The sequence below is a fragment of the Alternaria dauci genome, chromosome 7 (assembly GCF_042100115.1).
Source record: "Alternaria dauci strain A2016 chromosome 7, whole genome shotgun sequence".
Taxonomy (NCBI): domain Eukaryota; kingdom Fungi; phylum Ascomycota; class Dothideomycetes; order Pleosporales; family Pleosporaceae; genus Alternaria; species Alternaria dauci.
Genome location: NC_091278.1, coordinates 2,635,608 through 2,659,031, shown reverse-complemented (window position 1 = coordinate 2,659,031; position 23,424 = coordinate 2,635,608). Strand labels below are relative to the sequence as shown.

The 23,424-nt window shown below is 39.4% G+C and overlaps 3 protein-coding genes across 3 annotated transcripts; 2 read left to right on the top strand and 1 right to left on the bottom strand.

Annotated features, from left to right (window-relative positions):
* Positions 1-10,085: 10,085 nt before the first annotated feature.
* On the bottom strand, positions 10,086-12,021 carry ACET3X_007973 (uncharacterized protein; the record flags this gene model as incomplete). Its single annotated transcript, XM_069454178.1, has 2 exons — positions 10,086-11,689; positions 11,736-12,021. The coding sequence occupies 2 exons, from the start codon at positions 12,019-12,021 to the stop codon at positions 10,086-10,088; spliced, it is 1,890 nt and encodes a 629-aa protein (XP_069305136.1).
* Positions 12,022-14,373: 2,352 nt separating this feature from the next.
* Positions 14,374-15,807, top strand: ACET3X_007972 (uncharacterized protein; the record flags this gene model as incomplete). The annotated part of the gene is made up of 2 exons (XM_069454177.1): positions 14,374-14,940; positions 15,010-15,807. The coding sequence occupies exons 1-2, from the start codon at positions 14,533-14,535 to the stop codon at positions 15,805-15,807; spliced, it is 1,206 nt and encodes a 401-aa protein (XP_069305135.1). The 5' UTR covers positions 14,374-14,532.
* A 1,399-nt stretch (positions 15,808-17,206) lies between these two features.
* ACET3X_007971 (uncharacterized protein) lies at positions 17,207-22,471 on the top strand. Its single transcript, XM_069454176.1, has 4 exons — positions 17,207-18,662; positions 18,714-20,300; positions 20,348-22,015; positions 22,075-22,471. The coding sequence occupies exons 1-4, from the start codon at positions 18,458-18,460 to the stop codon at positions 22,320-22,322; spliced, it is 3,708 nt and encodes a 1,235-aa protein (XP_069305134.1). The 5' UTR covers positions 17,207-18,457; the 3' UTR covers positions 22,323-22,471.
* Positions 22,472-23,424: the final 953 nt, after the last annotated feature.

The window sequence follows — 23,424 nt, the reverse complement described above, 5'->3', positions numbered from 1 at the left end:
ATTACCTATTAGGTATATAATACTATATAATACTAGATCTTAAGGACGCCTACTATTATATATAAATAAAAGTAAGAGATAAATAGAAGATAGCTTTTTAAACTTAATATAGCTACTTTAAGTACTTAGTCATACCTTTTAGGCTAATAAATACTCTAGTAAGCTTTTAGGCCTATATTAATAAGGCGTTTAGTAGATATTTAGACTATATTTATATAGTCTACCTTAATAATATTCTTATCTATACTTATAATAATAATCTTAAGCTATACTAGCGTATAGTATATACTATACTTTAGTCCCTTAGGGAAGCTAAACTTTATATAAACTTAGAGAAGTATACTTTTATAGCTATTAAAGTCTATTTCTTAGGATTTATTATTATAAAGAGTAGTATTTACGCTAATCCTATACGTATAGAGATAGTACTCTAACAGCTAACCCTAACTAGTATTAAGGGGCTATAATCCTTCTTAGTGTTTACTAATTTCTATTAATACTTTATTAAGTACTATACTTAGGAAATAGCTACCCTTACTAATATTCTAAAAGGGAATTAAGTCTTCTACTAAGATAATACTATAGAAGCTACTTTTACTAAGCTAAAAGAGCGCTTTATATATATACCTATCTTATACTACTTTAATAAATTACTATAGATTTATATTAAGATAGATACCTTAATATTTATAGTCTTTAGTATACTTTCTTAGCTATTTAAAGATAAGAAATAGTACTTAGTAGTATTTATCTTAAGAAAGTGTTAGGCTATAAAACTAAATTATAAGGTATAAAATCTTAAACTTCTAGATATAGTATAAAGCTTTAAATGGTAGTAGTATTACCTAGAGGGTACTTATTATACTATCTAAGTTTTAATAGATTATAATAACTTATACACTATATACACTATATAGAGGCTTAGCCTTATTAAGTATATTAGGTACTTTATTTAGGAGTATTTAATTTTAAAGTAAAATACTATTTAGGGAATACTAACCTAGTAGATAGACCTTTAAGAAGAGTAGATTATAAGTAAGAGAATATATCCTTAACTTAGTTATTACTTACTTTATAGAATAAGCTTCTAGTAAGGAATAAACTTAGTAGAGTAAGAGGATCTATACTTAGGCTTAGTCTAGTAAGTATATATAAGATATATATTACTAATATTTATAGAACTAGTTAAGTCCTAACTACTAGTACTATAGGATATATACTATATATACTATACTTACTAGCTAAGGTATTAGTTAGTAGTAAACTTATATTAGTAGAGTCTAAAGCTTTACTAGATATTCTACTTTAGTTATAGTAAAGGGATACCTTTACCTAGTAGTAGGTTATAAACTCTAAGTAGGTTTTATATACTTAAAGCTATAGAGGTATATAAGTTTAGTATACTAATTATAAAGAAGTCCTAAGATATAATAGTAGAATTTATATTCTAGAGGAACTAGCTATTAAGTAGGAGATTTTATCCTAATACTATAATATATATATAGTAAGTAACTTTAGTGTATAAAGGATACTTAAACTTATTAATAGGTACTGCTATTAGCTATTACTAAGCTAAGATATCTAGGAATATATAAGGACTTATACTATATATAAAAAAAGTAAAGCTATATAATATAGTAAATATAGTAAGCTAGTATTACTACTAATCTTAGAAGATATCTTTAAGGAAGTCTCTTTAGATTTTATTATAGGATTACTACTATTAAAAGATAGATTAGGTTACGTCTTTAATATAGTACTTATAATTATAAACTACTTCTCTAAGATAGTTATCTATATACCTACTTTAAAAACCTAGGATATAAAATAGTTTATAGAGTCCTACTTTAATTAGGTTATTTTAAAATACAGGGTATAGAAAGGTATTATATTAGACTAAGGCTTAGTATTTACTTCTATATTTTAGATAGAGATCTACTACTAACTATAAGTAAAGTATAAGCTTAGTATAGCCTTCTATCTATAGATAGATAGGTAAACTAAACACTAGAATTAGACTATAGAGTAATACTTAAGAATTTTTACATCTAAAAAATAGGATAACTAAGTCTAATTATTATTAATAGTATAATTTACTTATAATAACTCTATTTATAAATTAATAAAAGCTACTCCTTTCTACCTTATTTATAGTAAGTACCCCTTACTTATAATACCTCCTAAGGATAGTAAGTAAGAGGGGGAGGTACTAAATATAGTAGATAGAGTTTAGCGTATATATAGTATATATATAGTAGTAATAAATTATCTATTAAAAGTATAAGAATATTAAAGCTACTACTATAATAAGAAATATAAACTAGATATTTCTTATAAAGGAGACCTTATTCTCCTTAGTATAAAGTATATTAACCTAGTTAACTAACCTAGTAAAAAGCTTTCTAGTAAGTATATTAGACTATTTTAAGTCTAGAACATAGTTAGGTTATAGGTATATTACTTACTTCTACTACCTTATTATTATATTTATAATATCTTCTACGTATCTCTTCTAGAATAATAGAATTCTAGGAAAAATAATAATAATAATATATAACTACTAGAAGTTACCCTAGAAGGTTAAGAAGTTTAGGAAGTTAAAAAAATCCTTAGAAAATATATAAGAAAAGGCTAGTTATAGTACTAGCTAAGATAGAAAGAATATAATAAATCTTAGGATACTTAGACCTTAGCCTTTAACTTTAAAGATATAGAAGAACTACTCTAAGACTTTAAAGTATTATAAAGCTTATAGTATATAAAGTAATAAAAAAGAGTATAATAAAAGAATTTATAACGCACTTAAGGCGTAAATCCTATAGTATAAGATTTTAGGTATCTACGTATATAAAAAGTAAAAAATATAAAAAAAGAAAAAATTAAGCCTTACTATCTTTATTATCTTTACTACCTTTACTATCCTTACTACCTTTACTACTTTTATTACTCTTACTATCTCTACTATCTTTACTATCCTTACTATCTTTATTTATACTATACTTAGACCTAGTATTTTCTAGCTATATAGCTAGTATATTAGTAGTACTATCCTTACTCTCCTTATCTAATAAACCTTTATTATTATTATTATTATTATTACTATTACTACTAGTACTATTTTAGAAAAAGTTAGTTAAGATAAATAAGGTTAAAAGATAAAGTATAAGAGTATACTATAATTACTATATAACTAACTAACTACTCTAAAGTAGTAGTAATCTTATACTACTTAACTAGAATTAAGCTAAGAAAGTTAGTAGAAGTTATAAGAATCTAAGTAAGAACTCCTAAAGGAGTCCTAGAGTAAGTAATAATATATTAGTAGTTAGTAAGCTCTAAGTTAAACTAGCGCTACGTATATATAAGCTTAATACTTATATAAAGTACTATAGTATTAGTCTTAGGAGTAGTAGTACCCCTTATAGTAGTATTATACTTTATACGTAAGTAGTATAGATAATTAATATAGGTATTTAAGTTAGTAAGAACTTATAAAGATTAGCTAAAGTATAATACGCCTAAAAGACTTTAAAGAACTTACTAAAGTATAACTACTATAGTTACTAGAACTATAGTAATTATAGTAATACTTATCTAGCTTCTTATAAATCTACTTTTACTTATAGATAGTTTAAGTATAGTATAGGTAAGTTACGTAAGTAGTAATTATATTAGTATACTTATTACTATTACTCTAAGTAAATACTATAGTATTCTAGAGGTAGGACTTCTTAATATATTATAGATTAGGATAATAGACTATATTAGAAAGCTTATAGCTTACGTAGAGGGTATAATTAAGGTATATATTAGTATTAGTATAAAGGTATTAAGTAAGGTGTTAGAAAAATTTCTATTATAATAAATAATAAATATATAGTTACTATAGAAAATTCTACTCTTACTTTACTAAAAATTCTATAACCCTAAAGAGGAAGTAAATAAAAAATTACTTTTACTATAATAAAGTAAAAGTATAAGGGTAACTTATCCTAAAATCCTTAGTTACCTTTATACTACTCCTAGACCTAGTAATAAATATAATATACTTTACCCTAACGCTATATCTATATAGTATAAGATAAACGTATATAAGGTAGACTAAAAGACTAGATACTCCTTTCCTATTTTCTAATAAGGATTTTAGGTTTTTATTAAGGCTAAGACTATTAAGGACGCTAGCCTAAGAGGGGAAGTTCTATAATATATAGGATATAGCTTAGCTAGAAGAGTACTAAGGTCCTAATATAATTACTTCTCTTATTATCTCTATAGATAAGAAACTTACTCTTAACTTACACTTTACGCGTAGGAAGACTAGTAAGAATTATTATTATTACTTTCTCTAGTATACTATTAGAATATAGAGCTATCCCCTACTATTCTCTTATAGTATAAAGTAAATACTATTACCTATAACTACCTATTATATTCTTATAGATTCTTATAATCTTATAAGGTAAGATCTTACTAAACCTCCTATCTTAGGTTAAGCTCTAGTCCTTTAGGCTTACTCTTCTATATACTCTAGTAACCTTATATATAGATTCTCTTCTAAGTATTATCTATATTTACTAATTAATAGTAAGGTTATAAGTATCTAGCTAGTTATAACCTATTAATATATCTAGTCCTCTTAAATCTATAATATTAATATTTATAAGGTACTTAATACCTACTATTTATAGCTTTATTAGTTTTATCTCTAACCTTATTATACTACCTCTATATTCTATAGGTTTTTTATTAGCTAGTACTACTAGTACTAGTTTTTTCTTAATCTAGTAAGGTATCCTATACTTCTCTACTACTCTAGGTAAGATTATTATTCTTATAGCCCTACTATCTATAAGTACCTAAATATCTTAACCTAGTATAGATATAGTTATAAGTAGCTACTTTACTTAACTATTAGTATCCCATACCTTCCTAAGGGTCCTTTTAGGTATACCTTTATTAGTATAATCTTATAACTAATAATATCTTAGTTTTTTAACTATTTACTTTTCTTATACTTAGGAAAGTAGCTTATATTATTCTTTAAGCTATAGTACGTTAAGTACCTATTATTATAATAGAAGCTCTAATAAATATTCTAATAAGGAATCTCCTTCTTAGTAATTCTCTTCTTTAGTTAAGCCTTCTTAGCTTTATAAATCTTATAGTCTATAACTTTATAGATATTTAATACTAGGGTATAATAGTAATAGTTATCTACCTTATATACTTCCTTTAGCTACTTATAATAGAAGTAATACCTATTCTTATATTACGTCTAAAGGATTTATTTATACATTTCTACTTTCTTTAGTTTTTAGACGTAGTTATTATTAGCTAGATATTTATCTACCTAAAGACTTAGGTAATAGTACTAATCTTAGTCTATCTTATACTTTTCTTTATCCTCCTTATAGAACTTATAATTAGTCTTATAATTATACTAATATATTTTTTTATATTCCTTAGTATCTTCTTCTTCTTTAGATATTTCTTAGGCCTTACCCTTAACTTCTAAGTCTTTAAAGTAGGGTTATTAGGTTACTACTTAGTACCCTATAGCTTTAATATCCTTACTAGTAATTATAATTTATCTTTAAATCCTATAGTTATTAGTATAGTATATAGTATCTCTATATATCTAATACTACTAGTTAGCTAATTATTTTAAAATAACTTTACCCTTAACTTTCTAGTCCTTAGCTTTTAGCTTATCTATAGCTAAAACCTTATTACTTATCTTAACTTATAGGATAATTATAAAAGCTTCCTTATTAGCTAACCTTACTTCTTTATAAAGGTCTAGGTTACTTAGGTTATTATCTAGCTCTATCTAAGTTAAGTGTAGTATACCTTATCTAATTATCCTAATTTTAATAGCTATCTATTTAACTTAATCTTCTTTATAGTCTTAGGTAAAGTGTCCTACTTTACTATATTAGAGATATACTTTATTATTATAACGCTTCTAGCGTTCTTCCTTAGAGAGACTATCTTATCTCTATCCTTAGGTTCTTTTATCTTTAGCCTTTTCCTATACCTTACTAGTTATAATAGTATTACTATCTTTATTATACCTCCTACGTTACTTCTTTATACTTAGTAGGTTAGGTTAGAAGTATTTCTTTTAGTTATTTTATTCCTAAAGCCTATTATCTATATATATAGCTAACTTAATTAGAGTATATAATATTCTAGGTTTATTATAGTATATAAGGCTATCTTTAATATTTTCTTTAAGGCCTACTTTAAATACTATTTAAAGTACTATATTATTTTAGTTAATCTATACTTATAGTTACTTAAATTCTACTATATATACTAATACTAATATAGTCTACCTTAGGTAAGTAATCTTCTTCTTTACTTAGTTCTAAGTGTCTACTTCTCTAAAGATATATCTTATCTTTTATTTAAACTCTATCTAACTTATAAATAAAGTATAGGTTCCTTCTTTAGTACTTATATATTCTATATCTAGTAGGTAATTATCTATATAGGGTTATATCTAATTAGAAGCCTTATCCTTTATATATATACTAGCTATAAGGATCTTTTCCTAGTTATTAGGTACCTTATTATACTTATAGTATAGGTTAGTATTAGTAAGAAATACTTATAGTTTTTCTTATTCTTTACTATATTTCTCTAGTAATACTATCTTAGGTTTCTTAGTAGAAATAGGTTATTTATTAGGGGTAGCTATTAGCTAGCTTATAAGTTAATTAATTATATTCTATATCTTAGCTATCTACTAAGCCTAAATAAGGGCCTATTACTTAAGATTTTATAGCTCTTTATTACTAGGGTTTTCCTCTAAGTCTAAGTTAGATATATTAAGTATTTTATTATTAATAGGTATAGCTACTAGCGTTAAGGGTCTTAGACCCTAAGCCCTATTATTCTATACTACTCTTAGGGACACTATATTAAATCTTAATTAAGTAAATCTATTAGTTAAATATCTACTAATATCTAAGGTAGTTAAAGTATTATATAGGGGTTTACTATACTTCTCTAAGCTTAGTCTATACTAAGGTAAGTTAGGCTTAGGTAATAGTCTATAAGGTAGGATATAGAATAATTAGGTAGAAAAGAGTTATTATTATAACTAAGAGATAATTACTACTAATTCTATAAATAATAGAATAACTAGTTAATAATCTATATAAGAGATAAACTATTTAAGTTAACTATAATAAGTATAATAATAAGATCTAATATATTCTTATACTTATTACTTTAGGTCTTATCTTTTTTAGCTTCCCTCTATTACTTACTCCTAAGGGAGGTTTAGGAGGATATAGCTTCCCTTATACTACTAGCTTCCCTTTCTTAATAAGAGGCTAGTTCTTAGTAGGAGGCTAAATTACCTAATTAGCGCCCTATATTAATCCTTACCTTCTAATATAGTTACCTAATAGTCTCTTACTATATAACCTATATTAAGGAGAGATCCTTTATATTACCTTATAATAACTAAATAGTATTTATATATAAGGTAGTTATATATAGTATAAAATAATTATATATAGTATTAAAGCTTATAAGTTAGTATTAGTATAAAGGTTAGAAGTAGCTAGGTTTTTATATAACCTCCTCTTAGTTATAGTAAATATACTATATTCTCTCTCCCTTTTATAATATATTATTATTATATTATTAGCTAATAGCTAGTAATCCCTATTACACCCTCCTAAGGTTTAATAAGTATTTTTTTTTAGTTACTTTTAGTAAAAGTATTTTAACTTTAGTTTTTATATATAGATATTAGAGCTTTACTACTATAAAATACTAATTAGTCTTATATTTAAACTATATTATTACTTTATCTTTTTTATTAACTTTTATAACTAATAAGTAGAGAGATAGCTGCTTTTTATTTTTTTAAAGTTAAATTTTAATAATACCCCTATACTTATAGAAAATAAGAGAAATTAAATATAATTAGTAAAGAGTACTTTACTTATCTCTATAATCCTATATAGAATAGAGTATTAATATAAAAAAATATTATAGCTAACTAAGCTATAAGTAGCCTATTTCTATTAAACCTAGAGAGGGTACTATAATATATACTAATACTACCTATAGACCTTACTCTTTCTATAGCTAGTAAGATTATATAACTCTACTCTTAAGATAAAGTACTACTAACGCCTATAATACTAGTAATACTAGTAAATATAGAGGGTCTAATATTATTATATAAGTTAATTAAATAGGATATTTCTATACTTAATAAAGAAAGTAAGTAGTACCTTTAAAGACGTATCTAGAAGCTTATAAATACTATAAAAATCGTATTAGCTAGATAAGACCTACTATAGGACTATAATTAGCTTCTATATAAGATTAATAATAAAGCTAAAGTCTACTAAATAACTTAATTAGTTATACTTAGGAAGGGGAAAGTAACAGTAATAAGTTATAAGGACCTTAAAGAGGTATAAGTAAAGTATACTACTAAATATAAAGCTACTATAGAGAAAGGTAAAGTAAAATATAGTTATAAGTATAAGGGTACTAACTAAACGTTATACCTACTAGAGCTAGAGATATCTACCTAACGAATATAGATAAGTAAAGTTCTAGAGCTATAGAAAGCTCTAGTAGTATAGATATATTAGAATAGTGCTAAAGTATAATTTTTACACTTAGAAGAATACTTAGTAAGAGTTACCTATTAACGTAGAAATAAATAAGTAGATATAATATATTATATATATACGTCTAGCTATTAGTAATTACTTTAATTACTACTCCTTTATTAGGTTTTATATATACTAAGTATATATAAAGGAGGTAAAGCTTCGTATAGATCTATTAGCTATAATAAATAAATTATAGTTTAGATAATAATATAAGATACGTAAGGCTTACTTCCTACTAACTAAACTCCTAAGTAGGGTAGTAATATTATATAGATCTAGGTATTATAGTAGATGTAAGGTAGATTATAGCTTACTAAGCCGTCCTTAGGCTCTTAATTCTATATAGAACCCTTCTATAAGTATAGTAGGAAGTAAGACTCCTTAAATAGAGATATAGTAAAGGAACACTATTATACACGAATAGAAGACTGTCTATAACTTTTATAAAGTAGTAGTAATAGTAATATAAATTTTAAACAGAAGGAGCGTAAGGTGTTTATAAATAGCCTATAAATATAAATAATACTAGCTTATAGCTAGTATTAATGTATGTAAAGAAAGCGATCTATTAAAAGTCAAAGTACTCCTTATTTATCCTAGCACGGAGGGTGTCCTAGCACCTAGGGAGGGACGTTGTTTACAACGCCTTATTGAACAAGAGCCTTCCTGATTGCGATTTTCTTGTTTTTGCGGAAGCACGTCCGTTCAAAGCCTAGTGAGCGAACAATGGTGGCTAGCGGTGGTGATAACAGGCTTTGATTGACAGCACCATCTTTCGGATAGACGCGCTGACGCACTTCTGCGAGGGACTGTGGATAAAAGCAGATGTAAGCGTCCTTGCATCCCGTTTCTTATGTTATATCTGTCTGATTCACTATAGATGAATGAGTCGACGTGAAGGCAGTCCAAGTGAGCTAGGCATGGGAGATGATCATAATAAACGAGAGGTACGCTAGAAAGGATGCAAATGGAAGCGTTGGTTTATTTTTGCATCAAGAAGGGAACGAGCGTAATGCGTAAGGCGTCATGGTGTACGTGCCAAAACATGAAATGAGCGTGTTAGTGCAAGTGCGCACAAGCGTGAGGATAGCCTCGTGCAGGAGGACTAAGCAGAAGCGAGTGCAATGGACCCAAGGAAAACTAGGTCGAAATGAAGCGGATGGGCACGGGTGACTATACAGTGACATACTCCATGATCACGGAAGTCACAACCGTAGTCCTAGGATCAGCAGGCGCAGTCGGTTCGGGCGCGGTAAACTCGGGCGCCTCCGATATAACCTCCGTACTAGAAACCTGAGGAGTAACCGTGGAAATAGGCGTGGGTGTCTGGGTAGAAGAAGCACCAAGCGTCACATACTGCGTGATGACAGACTCCAAGAGCATAGTTTCAATCTTGGGGCCCGCCGGCACCGGCGCAATATCCGGTGCTTTCTTTCACTCAAACTCGCCAGTGCCAGCATTATACGATCCACTCGCCTGATCAGCTGGGAGTGTCGAGTTCGTGCCGTCAGGCCCGGGTCCATTATATACGGGCGGGTTCCCTTCAATGTCGTCATTGTACTCGACATCGCCGTTCCAGGTAGGCACTTCGGTATCGGATTCTGGGATGCTGACTGGCACGTTGAAGACGGTGACATTTAAGCCTGCTGGTGGGTTGTTGCGTGGGATCTCGCTGAAGTCCAGAGCCTGGATGCGCCAGCTAAACTTCTCCTTGAGATAGGCTTGCACAGTTTCCTTGTCCAGGCTCTTGAGCTCGCCGGAAGCATGCTTCTGCGCCAGCTTCTCGGTCAGGCGAATATTGCCCGTGACGATGACGGAAGAACTCATTCGTGGAGATGACATAGACGCGAGCTGACCAACGTAGTTGGGATCCGTAGGCCAGTCGATGGGGTTGGAGCTGGGCTCGCCAAGGAAGGCACGAACGGAGTAGGATATCTTGATATCGGTTGGCATGTTGACTTCGCATTGCCAGTCGGTAGCCTGTGTGGTGTGGTTATTCGTGCTACCACCCGGGGCTGGAAGTGTCGAGTTCGTGTCGCTCAAGCCCTGAGTCTGAGACTTGTACAGGTGGTTGATGGAAGACGTCAGTGTCGCATTGCTAGGGTTGTTGGCGACCTCAGGGTAGGTATATCCAAAAGAAGTCCAGTTCCGCGAAGTGGTGGCAGTCCACATGTCACCGAGGGCATTCATATGGAACGGTGCTAGTGGCGAAGCAGTTCCGAGAACGCCACCCTTGGCGACGGCGAAGTTGCCTGAATACTGTACGGCGTCTTCGATCCAAGTATCAGGATAGCGAGCCTGATATATGGCAATGATTCGATCGATATTGCAATGATGGAACCAGAAGATGGGATCGAACGCTGAAACCTCAACGATACCCATGTGACCCAATCCGAACACGTTGTGCAGACCATCGTGAAGCGTCTCGAAATTTCCAATCTTGCCACCATTCGCCTTGTTACTTACCTGACTGAACGGCTGGTAGGTCGTCAATAACTTGTAAAGCATATCGCGAAGATTAGGTTGCTGTCTGCCAACTCGCGCGTTGACTTCGCTGTCACGACTGGTAGCATTGGCGGCATGCGGCTCAAGTGGGTACCGAATCGTGTGGTTCCAGTTCTTGAACTCGAATTCGCTCAGAGCAGCAAAGTCTTCGTACTTCAGAGGATGAAAATCGTATCGATATAGCGGGTTTGGGATATCCGCTACGGTTCCATTGGGGAAAGTGACCGTGTGCGTTCGGCAACGCACACTTTCAGGTATCACGCCTTCCTGGGCGTTCGGCGGATTCATCGCCCAGTCCAAGTATGGAAGGCGTACGCGTTTGGCAATTTCCAAGGCCTTGTTACGGGCCTCGCCGATAGAATACTCATTGGCAACGTCCACGGCGCGATCATGGAGAACCTGCTCGAATAGCGCGAGATACGGCCGGTGCCAGGGACCGAACATGCTAGAAGTGTGAGGGCAGTAGCCCATCATCTCTTGACCAGCTATTCCCTTCACGCCGTCCCATTCTTTGAAGGGAGCCCCATGTATGCCTCGCAGATGTCAGTGATCTTCCTAGTGATAACAAGGATAACATACCTGCGACCTGGTAGAAAGACGTCTTTTGACTCTGGTCCATAGCCTGGAAGCGAGCAAACGCTTGGATGAAGATGTTCCATAGTTCCGTGTCTTTCTCAAGCTCACGAAGCTCCTGTCGCGGATGGACCCCTGTTCCTTGGACTCCAACAACACTGAAGTAGGAACTGTCGTCCGCCTTTGCAACTCCACACGAGGGACCGTTGGTTGAGTTGGATAAAGCTTGTACATTGCCGAGTAACGAGAGTAGGGAAGCAAGGCCAGTGATTGTAGAAAAGAATGAATGCATGATGGCACAGCCGGCAACGAAAGGAAGAGATCGTCAAGATCTAAAACAATGAAGGTGCAAAACGTTGCGGGAAAAGACTGAACGTCACTAGGACTGGAAGAAGGCTGGACAATCGATGCTGTGGTGTGTAGCTGGAGAGCGACATGGCCGGGTATATAAGATGCCAGTAAGATGAACGGCTAATCGCTCAACCCACTGCCCCGCCCCGTGTGCATGACGTACCGGGCTGTACCAAAGGTACTTCATGCGAGACACTGTCCACACTTTCTGGAAGCGCATCCATTCCGGCGTATGTGTCGTTGTTTCCCGGTGTATCCTTGCATGTAAGGTGATGTTCGAAACATGTTTGGTTTCTACGCATGAAAATGCCAGGGATGGTGGGACGCGAAAGACATACGCAGCCAAAACACCAAACAAATCCATCGTGAGATACTTTTGAGCGAGTTTGTCGAACCGAAAGGCTGCATCATCACTGCGCTTGTCGGTCAATGTTGTTGTAACAGTTGCGCATCCCAAAATGTGCGGAAGCGGTTAAAGCGGAATGGGAATAGCAGCCCACCGCCATCAAAGCAAGTGTATATCCGACGTGTGCTACGAACCGATCATCTCTTCTCGGAGCCGACTACTGGTTGTGGCTGTGACGTGGGGAAGCTGTGCGATGTTGATTGTCTAAGATGGCAGGGCTGTGGCACAGACCACCGTAGCATGGTGCGACACTCGAAGAGTGCGAATTGACGAGCAGCCGAAATTCAGGTGCCTGCGAAAATCGGATAGAACGAATAGGAGCGAAACATGCGACAAGTCATTGGCAGCACGTGGTGATTGCTACCCGGGAAATCTGGTCTTATCATGAAGTTGCGGGGAATGCACGTTTATACACTTTCCATCGTGTCGGGGGGCATCGAATCATCGATATCACAACTTCGATAAGTTCGTTTCGCATATTTCCCTTGCTTCGCCGCGCTTCCCTTTCTCTTTTTTGAGCCCGCAGTACCAGAGGCAACATGCATCTTTGCCCATTTCTTGACCCTTGCGAAGAACTCAGCTACTGGCGCAGGTAGTCCACCCAGCTGAGCAGACAAGCTGCCGCCGCCTTTTGCCAAGACATCGATGCCTGTTCTAGCACGTGCAATAGACGGGTTCAGAGATTGGCCAAAGACATTGTCGCCAAAGGACGTCAGTGCAATGTTCCGTAGAAGAAGTATGTCGCCGACTTTGATACATTTGAGTGTTTGAACGAGCAAGTTCTGGACATGATTTGGCTCGTTGTTCGACTCCCGAGGTGGGCGTAGCCAGAATGTGACCTTGAAGCCGGAGCGTGTATCATCCGCCACCATGATTTCCCACAGCCTCATCTTGTATCCACCTTTCCGTACAAAGACTTCTTTTTGTTCTGGGGTTGCGGTCACAGCGCACAGTAAGTTGGGCGTAGGCGTTTGCGGGTAGATCGCTCGCAAGTGCTGTGCATTGGGAAGTGATCCAAGGGGTGTGATGGCCATCTTGGGTGGAACTTGAATGGTCACAGCATGCTCACCGACCCTGCTTGGGCTACTAAGGTCAGAGGCCGTGGTTCCGAAGGATGTCGTCAGGAAAGATGACGAGCTGATGGTCTTGGCGGTCGTTTCGTCCGGTAAAACCTGGGACGATAACAAAGTATCGTGGAACATGAGCGATTGCTCAAGGAAGCTATTCGTGGCCAAGGACGGATCGTCGAAGCCCATGTAGGACTCCAAACCAGTTGTGTCTTCCTGTAAAAATGAAGTAGATTCCATCACGTTCCGCAGCGAAACATCTGACATGTCACGGCTCAGGCTATTACCTGGGAGGAACGGCTGTGACCATCCGATCCGAAGTCGGGAGTCTTTGAACGAGATACTGCGCCATTTGAACACTGGTGTGGAGTCATTAGCAGACGAGGCGATACTGGCTGTAACATCAAAAAGATGGCAATCCTCGACTGGTAAGAGTTTATTATCTTCGAAGTCTAGATGTTCGCGCAGTGGCGCCCCGTTGAGCATTTTGAGCCGCATACTGGGCGACTAACGCGTGACGCGTCTACGCGTACGTGTCGATGAGACGCGTACTAGGCAGAAGCTACTGCGAAACGGCAAAGGTGTTGTTGGATAGAATTCGTGTCTATATGCGACCGGCGCTTACGTAGGTGGAGCCGAGTAGAGGTTGCCTGTGAGAGGAGTCGGAGAATGTGAGGAAGTCCGGTCCCGCACAACCGCAAATCCGAGCATCTGTCGCGTTATCTGATGGTGCGAGCTCCGACGGCCGATGCAATTCACCGAAACACCAAAAGCAATATAAGGAGCGGTCAGCTTCTGAGAGAGCTAGTGATAAAACAGCCCTTTCGCTATCATTGCCGTTCAATTTAGGCTACAACGGAAAACGGCGGGTGACTTTCCGTCCATTCCAGGTACAGTCAACGACTGAGTAACGGCGTCATCATCGCGCCCACATTCCGCGCCTTGGCGATCTAATCTCCACATCTGATATAAAGTCGCGATGGCACCCTCGAAGACGCCCCACAGGCCGATAAACGCGTACCGGGTCCCTGCGATGTTGCGAAACCTTTCCTACAAGCTGACATCTGCACTGTCGTCGTCTGGAGTTCTCACAGTGAACAAGGACAGCGACGAGTTTATCAAGGCCAAGAAGACGGAGGAGTTGTTCCCGACCACCGACCCCGCGGTAGATGGAGACGACTGTCTACACGACTGCGCCAGTTGCAGTGTCAAATACCCGCAAAAGTTTGAGATTGACGAGACGGAGGAGCTGTATGGGCACGTGAAAGGATGGAGTACGCATCTTATTGTTGCGACTGGCAAGACGGATTGGGTGCGCGATGTTGCAGATGAAAAGGGCAGCATCATGGAGGCGGTCGACAGAGGAGATGCGAAACCTAGCAATGGGGTGAGTAGGACATGTCGCACAGTCGCACGTCATGCGGCTATGCCAAGTACTATTGCTGATTGTGTATAGAAACTCATGTTGTCCGCCTCGAACATACCCGTCCCAGACCACTCGGATCACAGTTCCACGGTGCTACTGCTACCATCATGGCAGTTCATAGACAACGTCACGCCAGCAAACATACCCGAGCTCATCACCAACTTCGTTAATGTCGGACCTACAAATAACACCCCTTTGCGTTCGTGCAAAGCTTCGGCATTACCAAAAGCCCTGGAAGAGACTTCTTCCGCCGAACCCCCGCCCTCCTCCCTACCACCGTCGATACCCGCCACCCCACAGCTTAAAGCCCGACCGTGTCCCCACAAATATCTTATCCTGATGTGCAGTCAGAAAACGCGAGACGCTCGTTGCGGCCAGTCGGCGCCCTTACTACGGAAAGAGTTTGAGCGGCTGCTACGACCAATGGGACTATACCGCGATCTACACGACGAGCGGCCAGGCGGTGTGGGGATATACTTTATAAGTCACGTCGGGGGTCATAAGTTCTCGGCAAACGTCATGGTGTACCGGCATTCTTCAGTCGTCTCACGGCCTGACAAGGCGAATGGACACAGCAATGGCGCGGAGAAACGGCTCGAGGACCTGAAACTCGAAGACGACAATGGCCAAGGGGTCTTATTGGATGCTGACAAGGAACAAGAGGCAGAGGGCAATGGCGAGGCTGCGCAATGCATATGGCTGGCGCGGGTGAAGCCAGAGGACTGCGAGAATATCATCAAGTACACTGTACTGCAAGGCAAGGTGGTTAAGCCTGAAAGGCAATTGCGAGGCGGTTTCGATCGATGCAAACAGCTAGCTAGTTGGTAGCCTAGTATGGAGATGTACGATGACAATCAAGCTCAAGGACAGGACAAGAAAAGAGAAGAGTACAATCTGTCCTTCAAAAGATACCTTGTTGGACCCGTAATACTTTAGCGGACTAGGCCAGCAGTACCGCCGCTTCAGCTATGACCATTGCGCCTTGCCGAATGCTGTTGGTTGGATAGAACGACTTGTTGCAACGCAGTACACCAGAAAAGTCTTCCAGTTCCGTGTCCGTAACAGCGACGGAGTCGTGTTGTATCAATGCGGGATAAACACAGAAGTGAACTTTGTTCCGTGGGCCTCCCTCTACCGTGCATCCGTCCAAGCTGGTGGCGATCATCGTGCTAGAGTCGAACCTCGAACCGGCCTCCAGGAAGTAGATCTTGTATTCCTTGTTGGCGAGGAGAAGCTCAAACTTAAGGTTCAGAAGGCTTTCCGCCTAATTACGAAACAGTGTCTGCCTTTAGGAGACGCCGTCGGTCGTTAGCGCGTCTAGAAAGAAATGTGCTAGGTCTGCGTTAACCTTCTTAGCTATCTTGCGCGCTTCCTCTTTATTAATCTTTTTACGCAGATACCTACTACTTTCTAGAAGTAGAGCTTTTAGTGTTACAGCGTTAAGCTTCTATAGCGTCTAGAGTCCATCTAATACTATTAGTATACTCCTCTAGAATTATAGTAATACTATACGTTACCTATAGTTACTACTACAAGATAGTAATACGTCTCTAGTATATAGTGTAGCACGACGGAGAGTCGTAGAGGGGGTAGGAGGAGTCTGATCCGTAATCGGAGGAGAAAACAGAAGAAAGAGTGCGCCGAACAGGTAACGTAGGTGCATGCTTCGTGGCCTAGTAGGCTTCGTAGCCTACCTGTGCTAAGACACTACTAAAACTACTTCTACTCTATAATACCCTATTAATTACATATAATAGAACTTTTAAAGGAGGCTAGAATATAGATTATACTTTAAGCTATTAAATAAGATTTAACTCTCTTATTATAATATATTATTACTATCTATAACGTCCCTTAAATAATACTAGGTAATTAACGCGCTAGATAACCTTTATAGGTAGATTATAAGCTAATAATAATAAGTTTAGATAAGACTAAGGAGGAGGTAATTATTTAGTATATACTTAATCTAGTTAATTAATATAAGGGGTAGTTATAGGTAATAGTATTTACTTTATACTATAAGAGAATAGTAGGGGATAGCTCTATATTCTAATAGTATACTAGGGAAAGTAATAATAATAATTCTTACTAGTCTTTCTATATATAAAGTATAGGTTAAGAGTAAGTTCCCTATCTATAGAGATAATAAGAGAAGTAATTATATTAGGACCTTAGTACCCTTCTAGCTAAGCTATATCCTATATATTATAGTTAAGTAGCTATTCCTAGAGTTATAGACTATACTTAATATTAATACTAATATAGACGTAAAGCACCAGTATACTAAGGATAAAATTAGCTTAAACTATAATAATCTTAAGCCTTATAGTGTCTTAAGCCCCTTCCTAGACGCCTACCTCTCCTCTATTATACTAGTGTACTAGAGTTATATTTAATAGAGAAGAGAATTATAGACTACTAGGGTGCTAAAGGTTAATTAGTAGTAACTTAGATTAACCTTTAGCTAGGGTTTAGGGGTTTAACCTAAGCGTCGTTGAGACGCGTATAGTTGCGAGCTGTGCGCTTGCGCACGTGACTAAGATATTATTAAGGATCTGCTAACTGGGCTCTAGCCCATCACAGTATGTGTCAGAACACAGCCCTGCACTACTACGCTATGCAACCAAAAATGTACGTATGATCAGTGAAGTACTGATCATGGTACAGGATAGTATATATTATCAGCCTAGCCTGGCACTACTTAGGCCGGCCACTCGCTCGTTGACTACGTTAGCAGATTCGCAACCGCGTCGTATACATTCTCCGCTGCTAATAACAGTGGTGACTAGGCATAGGTATTCGCAACTCGGACGTTGCCACTCTTTCCTTTAACAATCTCTTGAGCGTTGCTACTTGTCCTTGCGTGCGGACACAAACAACACGGAGCTTCTGGACCGTTGTACGTTGTAGTGGTAGAGACGAGAGTTCAAGATACTGCATACGTGACCGTTCGTTCGTTCGTTCGTTCGTTCGTGCTGCGTGCGTGCAAGGGCGTTGATATCTCTCGCTGATTCTAGTGCTCGAACAAGCAAAGGAGTAATTCATTCGGTAAATCAAGGAAGGGAATCGCTCAAGTAGTACCCATCCGCTGCACCAGCACTGATTAGACCGATGACGGCGCTCGAGCATGGTGAGATTGCTGACCTACGTCGCTCTGGCCTGTGTTTCGGCCGCAATTTCTCCGCACCTGTGCACGGTTCAACTGACATAATAATAGCGGACGGCCCAGACCAGCATTGGAACGCAGAGTTTGATCAACGGTTGGCCACTGGCGAACAGTCATTTGTGAGGCTTCTTCTCTCCGTCTCTTTGGTGCAAGTGGCGCAACTGGTGCATGGGGTCCATTTTGTGTTTCCCGTTTCTCCTCATGTCAAATCTGTTTGTTGGTGTAATGACGTCATAGCCTTGCGCCTTGGCTTGGACCCCACTCACAAATCAGAGTGTTCGACATCAGGCTTGAAACAACCCTCTGAAGATGGCAACCTTCCAGCAGGCTCGCGCTGAATATGAACTGAGCAAATACGCACATACAATCTGTTGTATACGCCGCGCATTTTCCACTCACACGTCGTGTAGATATCTTCAGCTTTTGCACGGCGACGAAGCATTACTTCTCGCAGAGGATGCAGCCCTTCGAGGTCCTTTGAATGACCGTATCGAGCTCACAATCGTACACCTTGGTATTGTAACTGCTCCCGAAGATCAAACGGTGTGCTAACAGGGTCATGTAGCGGTGCAGGGGGCATTCTTAGTACTCAATGACGCCGACCGCTTGCACTCCGTCGCAGGCGGCCACAGAGCGGATACAGACGATAAACCTTCCCAAATAGTCTTCGATTCTGGAGAAGGTACATGGCTGCAGGTCGGAGAGGTAGACCGACCAACATGGATCTCGCTGTTTCAAGAAATCGTTGCAATTAACTCAGAATCAGCAAGCGAAAGAGCGTTCAGTATACCCGCTCTGAAACGGGATCCGCGAACATGCAACCTTTCAGCAGTGTCGGAGCCGGCGCAGTTGTCGTTCTTTGCAGGCGTTCCTCTGACCTCAAAGAATGGACATAACATTGGTGCCCTCTGTGTTGTTAACCGAACTGAAAGGCAACCATTATCGACAATTGAAGCCGATTTCCTGGTTGACACAGCGCGGAGATGCATGAACCTACTCGAACTTGCAAGAGAACGCGGTTTCCACGACAGGTGGACCGCTATGCAGGAAGAGCTTGACATCTTTCTCAAATCGCGCTCTCTGCACACTCAGCTACTCGAGGAGCCACAAACTCCTGCAGGTCGTAAATCCTCTATACAGAAAAAGAAAGAAAGTGGAGCTGAGCGTGTGGATCCCAATACATTGGCGAACGATCCACTTTCAGGACTAGACGATCCACCCGTGGAAGGGGGAGAGTCTCAAAGATTGATCGACGCAGAGATCGAGCGAGATCATCGTATTGCTGAACACGACAATGCCAAAGACGCACGATCATTGACAGGCAAACGTGGCAAAGACGATGAGCGAGGGCTACCGAAAGGTGAGACGGCGTATCGAAAGATCTTTCGAAGGGCCGCCGAATGTCTACGTTCTGCTCTGAAAGCTGATGGAGTCCTATTCATCGATGGTCTCACTGGATTTCATGGCGACGTACAACCCGTTGCCGAACCAGAGCAAGAGCTTGAACGTGAAATTGCGCGCCCAATTGTACACCACAACAAATCTGCACAGGAAAAAATTCTATCAAAGAACGACCGAACCGATTTACCGGAAGATATATTCAAGCCACACGACGCTGATCCACCTGGTACTCATAGCAGGATTTATACTAGCGCTGAGTACCTCAAAGGCGTTTACGTTGAAAGACCTGCTGAGATTCTTGGGATATCCGGTTCTGATGACGCGTTAAAGCTGGTGCGAGTATCTCAGTCTACGCTTGGTCTACCGGACATCGACGAAGGTTTCCTGCAAAGGCTGATGGATCGTCATCCGCTTGGTGCGGTGTGGCATTCGTCTAAGTTAGGCTTTGTGCAAGTGAAGAACGAAACCTTGGTAGAGACCGATTTGCAGGAGGAAGTACGCAGGCTCACGTCGACCTTCGAAAATATCAAACAGCTTGTTTTCAAGCCGCTTACGGATCCTACTTCACTTAAACGTCTAGGTGCATGTTTCGCATGGAGGACCAAGTCAATTCCTCTTTTTACGGATGCTACTGACCTCGGATCGTTGAAGGCATTTCTGCACGTCGTCGAGTCGGAGATTGCGCGTTACGATGCTTCGTTGCTTGCAAAGCAGAAAGAGGCTTTTGTTTCCTCAGTCAGCCATGAACTGAGTTCGTTTCCTCACATCCTGCGATGTCAGCTGCTTACTGCTGTGCAGGAACACCTCTTCACGGAATCCTTGGTGCAGTTCAACTTCTCGATGACTCTGGACTTGATCCAATGCAAAGATCTCTTGCGGGAATGATCACAACTTGCGGATCGACCCTTCACGAGACGCTCACCAGCGTGTTGAGTTATGCAAAGATCAATCAATTTGAAAGGCGCCAACATGAGTACCGTCAACGACACCCGCCTGACACTGTATGGGCACTCTCTGACAAACGAGGCTTTGCTTCTGGGCCGGATAGAGACTACGAAGACCTCTACATATGCACAAACATTGCTCTGCTATGCGAAGAAGTTCTTGTTGTCCTTGAAGCTGGAAAAAGCTTCCAGAACTCACACGCGGGTGAAGTCATAGTGGTCTGTAACATCAAGCACGAAGAGAACTGGAGTTACTACACAGAGCCGGGCGCCATCCGACAAATCGCAGTCAACCTCATTGGCAACGCCTTGAAGTACACAAAGGACGGATCGGTAACAGTCACACTAAGTGCAAGCAAAGTCATCGAGGACTCTTTGAGAGCCAGCAATGATATCACCTCAGGGCGCACCCTTACCCTCATCATCCAAGACACAGGAAGAGGTATGTCTGAAGCATTCATGGACAATCAGCTTTTCCTTCCCTTTACACAGGAAGACACGACTTCATCCCATGGCGTTGGCCTGGGCATGTCGATTGTGAAGAGTCTGGTCTCGCTACTCAGTGGTGAAGTTCAAATCCAGAGCAAGGAGAACAAAGGAACCAAGGTCATCGTCAGAATACCAATGAGAATGTGCACACCCGACGATGAAGAGAAGGGTCAGGCAGCATTGAAGTTCGAACGCAACATTCAGATGATCCGCGATCGAAAGTTGTCGGCGGTCATCTACGGTTTCCCACGATGTGTCCGTGAATCTCTTACGAACTACCTTTGCGAATGGTACGGTTGTACCCTCCTAGAGCCCACAAAAGACGCCAGACCGGATATTGTCTTAGTCGACGAGGGGAACGAGGAGGTCCTAGAGGCGGTCAGTGGAACCGCTCAGGCATATGGAAAGCACGGTGTGCTCTTGAGCATAGTAATGGTTCCAAGCAGGCTCGGGAAGCGGATAGATGCCATTGATGGATACATTAAATGGGAGAGGATACCGCGCCCTCTTGGACCTAACAACGTCGCAAAAGGCCTGCTGTCTTGTCTTGAGAAGTTGGATGAGCTTAGAACACACGGCGAACATGCCAGTGTCGATAGGCAAGAGACGGAAGAAGAGCCACAACCCCGGAGAGGGCCAGAAAATTTACAAGAACTCAAAGAGAGCTTACCGAGCGAGCGCTACATGCCCAGCTTGGAAAGATTGCAAATATCTGAAATTTCTCAGACTCCGCTCGCATCTTCAGATTCGTCAAAGTTGTCACTGAATCCTGCAAAGCCGTCTACATATGGGGAGCAAACAGCTGCAACCAAGCAAATGCCAAGCAAGCCGATGGATCGGGAATTTGATCAGAAGTTCAAACCCCTAGGGATTCTTCGCATTCTTATCGTCGATGACAATGCCCTCAACCTCAGGTTGTTAGGGGCTTTCTTCAAGAAAAACGGGTATCACCATACCAAACAAGCGAAGCATGGCAGGGAAGCAGTTGAAGCGGCGCAGAAATGCAGCGAGGGATTTGACATCATCTTCATGGGCAAGCAAACCAATTGTTACACTGTTTCAATCTGGATGCAAGGCTAACGACAATAGCAGATCTTTCGATGCCTATTATGGATGGTTTTGAGGCAACACGGCAGATCCGTAAGATGAAAGCTGCTAAGGAACCAGTCATAATAGCTCTGACTGGGCTGGCTAGTCAAGAGGACGAAGACGATGCTTTCAACGCTGGCGTCGACTTGTTCCTCACAAAGCCGGTGCAGTTTCCGAAGTTATCTAACTTGCTGCGCCAATATGAGGACGGAACTCTGAAAAGGCGTGGGCCGTTGGAGGGGAGCGGCTGAAGTTACAGTGGGCAGGCAACGAGAGCACAATAACTTTGATTTGGTCTACGAACATAGATATACAATAGGTACCTGGCCGCGACGGGTTGCTTCTGAAAACTAGATCTGCAACGACTCACTCATCACCTAAGAATTGATATCATCTTTATGAGAAACTACAAACGCCACTTTGATGAGACGTATTCTGTGTCAATACCATCTTGACAAAAGATACCAGAACAGGACCCTCGGACGCTAGGCGACATAAGGCCTTGCAGGAGCCACGGCTGTTTTCTGCTTGATATCGCTGCGGTTTCGCGTTCGACGCGCCACGAGCCACAATTCCGTTGTTGACCCCCGCAGTTGTGAGGCTGTGGCTGAGTTAACAGAAGCGCCCAGCTTTTAAACTGCGACTGGTCTACGCGAAAGCTATCGTGCAACTTCGTGATGTGGTGCAACAAACAGCTTTGACTAGCTCGTAAACTCGTTTAGCATCACATCAACAAGCCACTCCGCCTTCAACTTTTCCTAGCACCCTCTATCACGCAGCCCGCCTAGCTTCCCACGACTTGCAAAGATGTCGAACGAAGATTTACCAGGCGATACCGCTAAACTGAAACTCAAGCGCTTGCAGGACTTTGGGAGTGTGTGTGCAAAAAATAACTAGGATAGCCTTAGTTGAATTCCCTGCGAGAGAGAGTTCCTAACAATTAGGTGTTTATAGCGTGTTTTAAAAGGTTTCGTGCAATAGCTTTTTTTATAGCTGAGAAACACTAAAACTTGTAATTTTAAAAACGTACGTTGCATGAGCAATATAACTACAGTATATCTGTTCAATAGCTCACTAATCTTAGCTGTGTATAGAGGCGTATTACTAGGTGTTAGCTAGTGACTCTTGTACTTAGGTTTTAGATGTTTCCTAAGTTTATCTTTAAATTAGTTAACACAATCAATTTATACCCCACTCTGCTTTTAGCGCATTGATAATCCAGGAAGTCCGCCACGAATGCGTTTGCTCGAAGATTCTCAATAGATGGATCAACTCATCCCGCTCTTCTGAGTTGGACATCAGAGGGCCCCAGATGAAGACCGTACTGCAAAGTATGACTTGTAGCTGTGCATT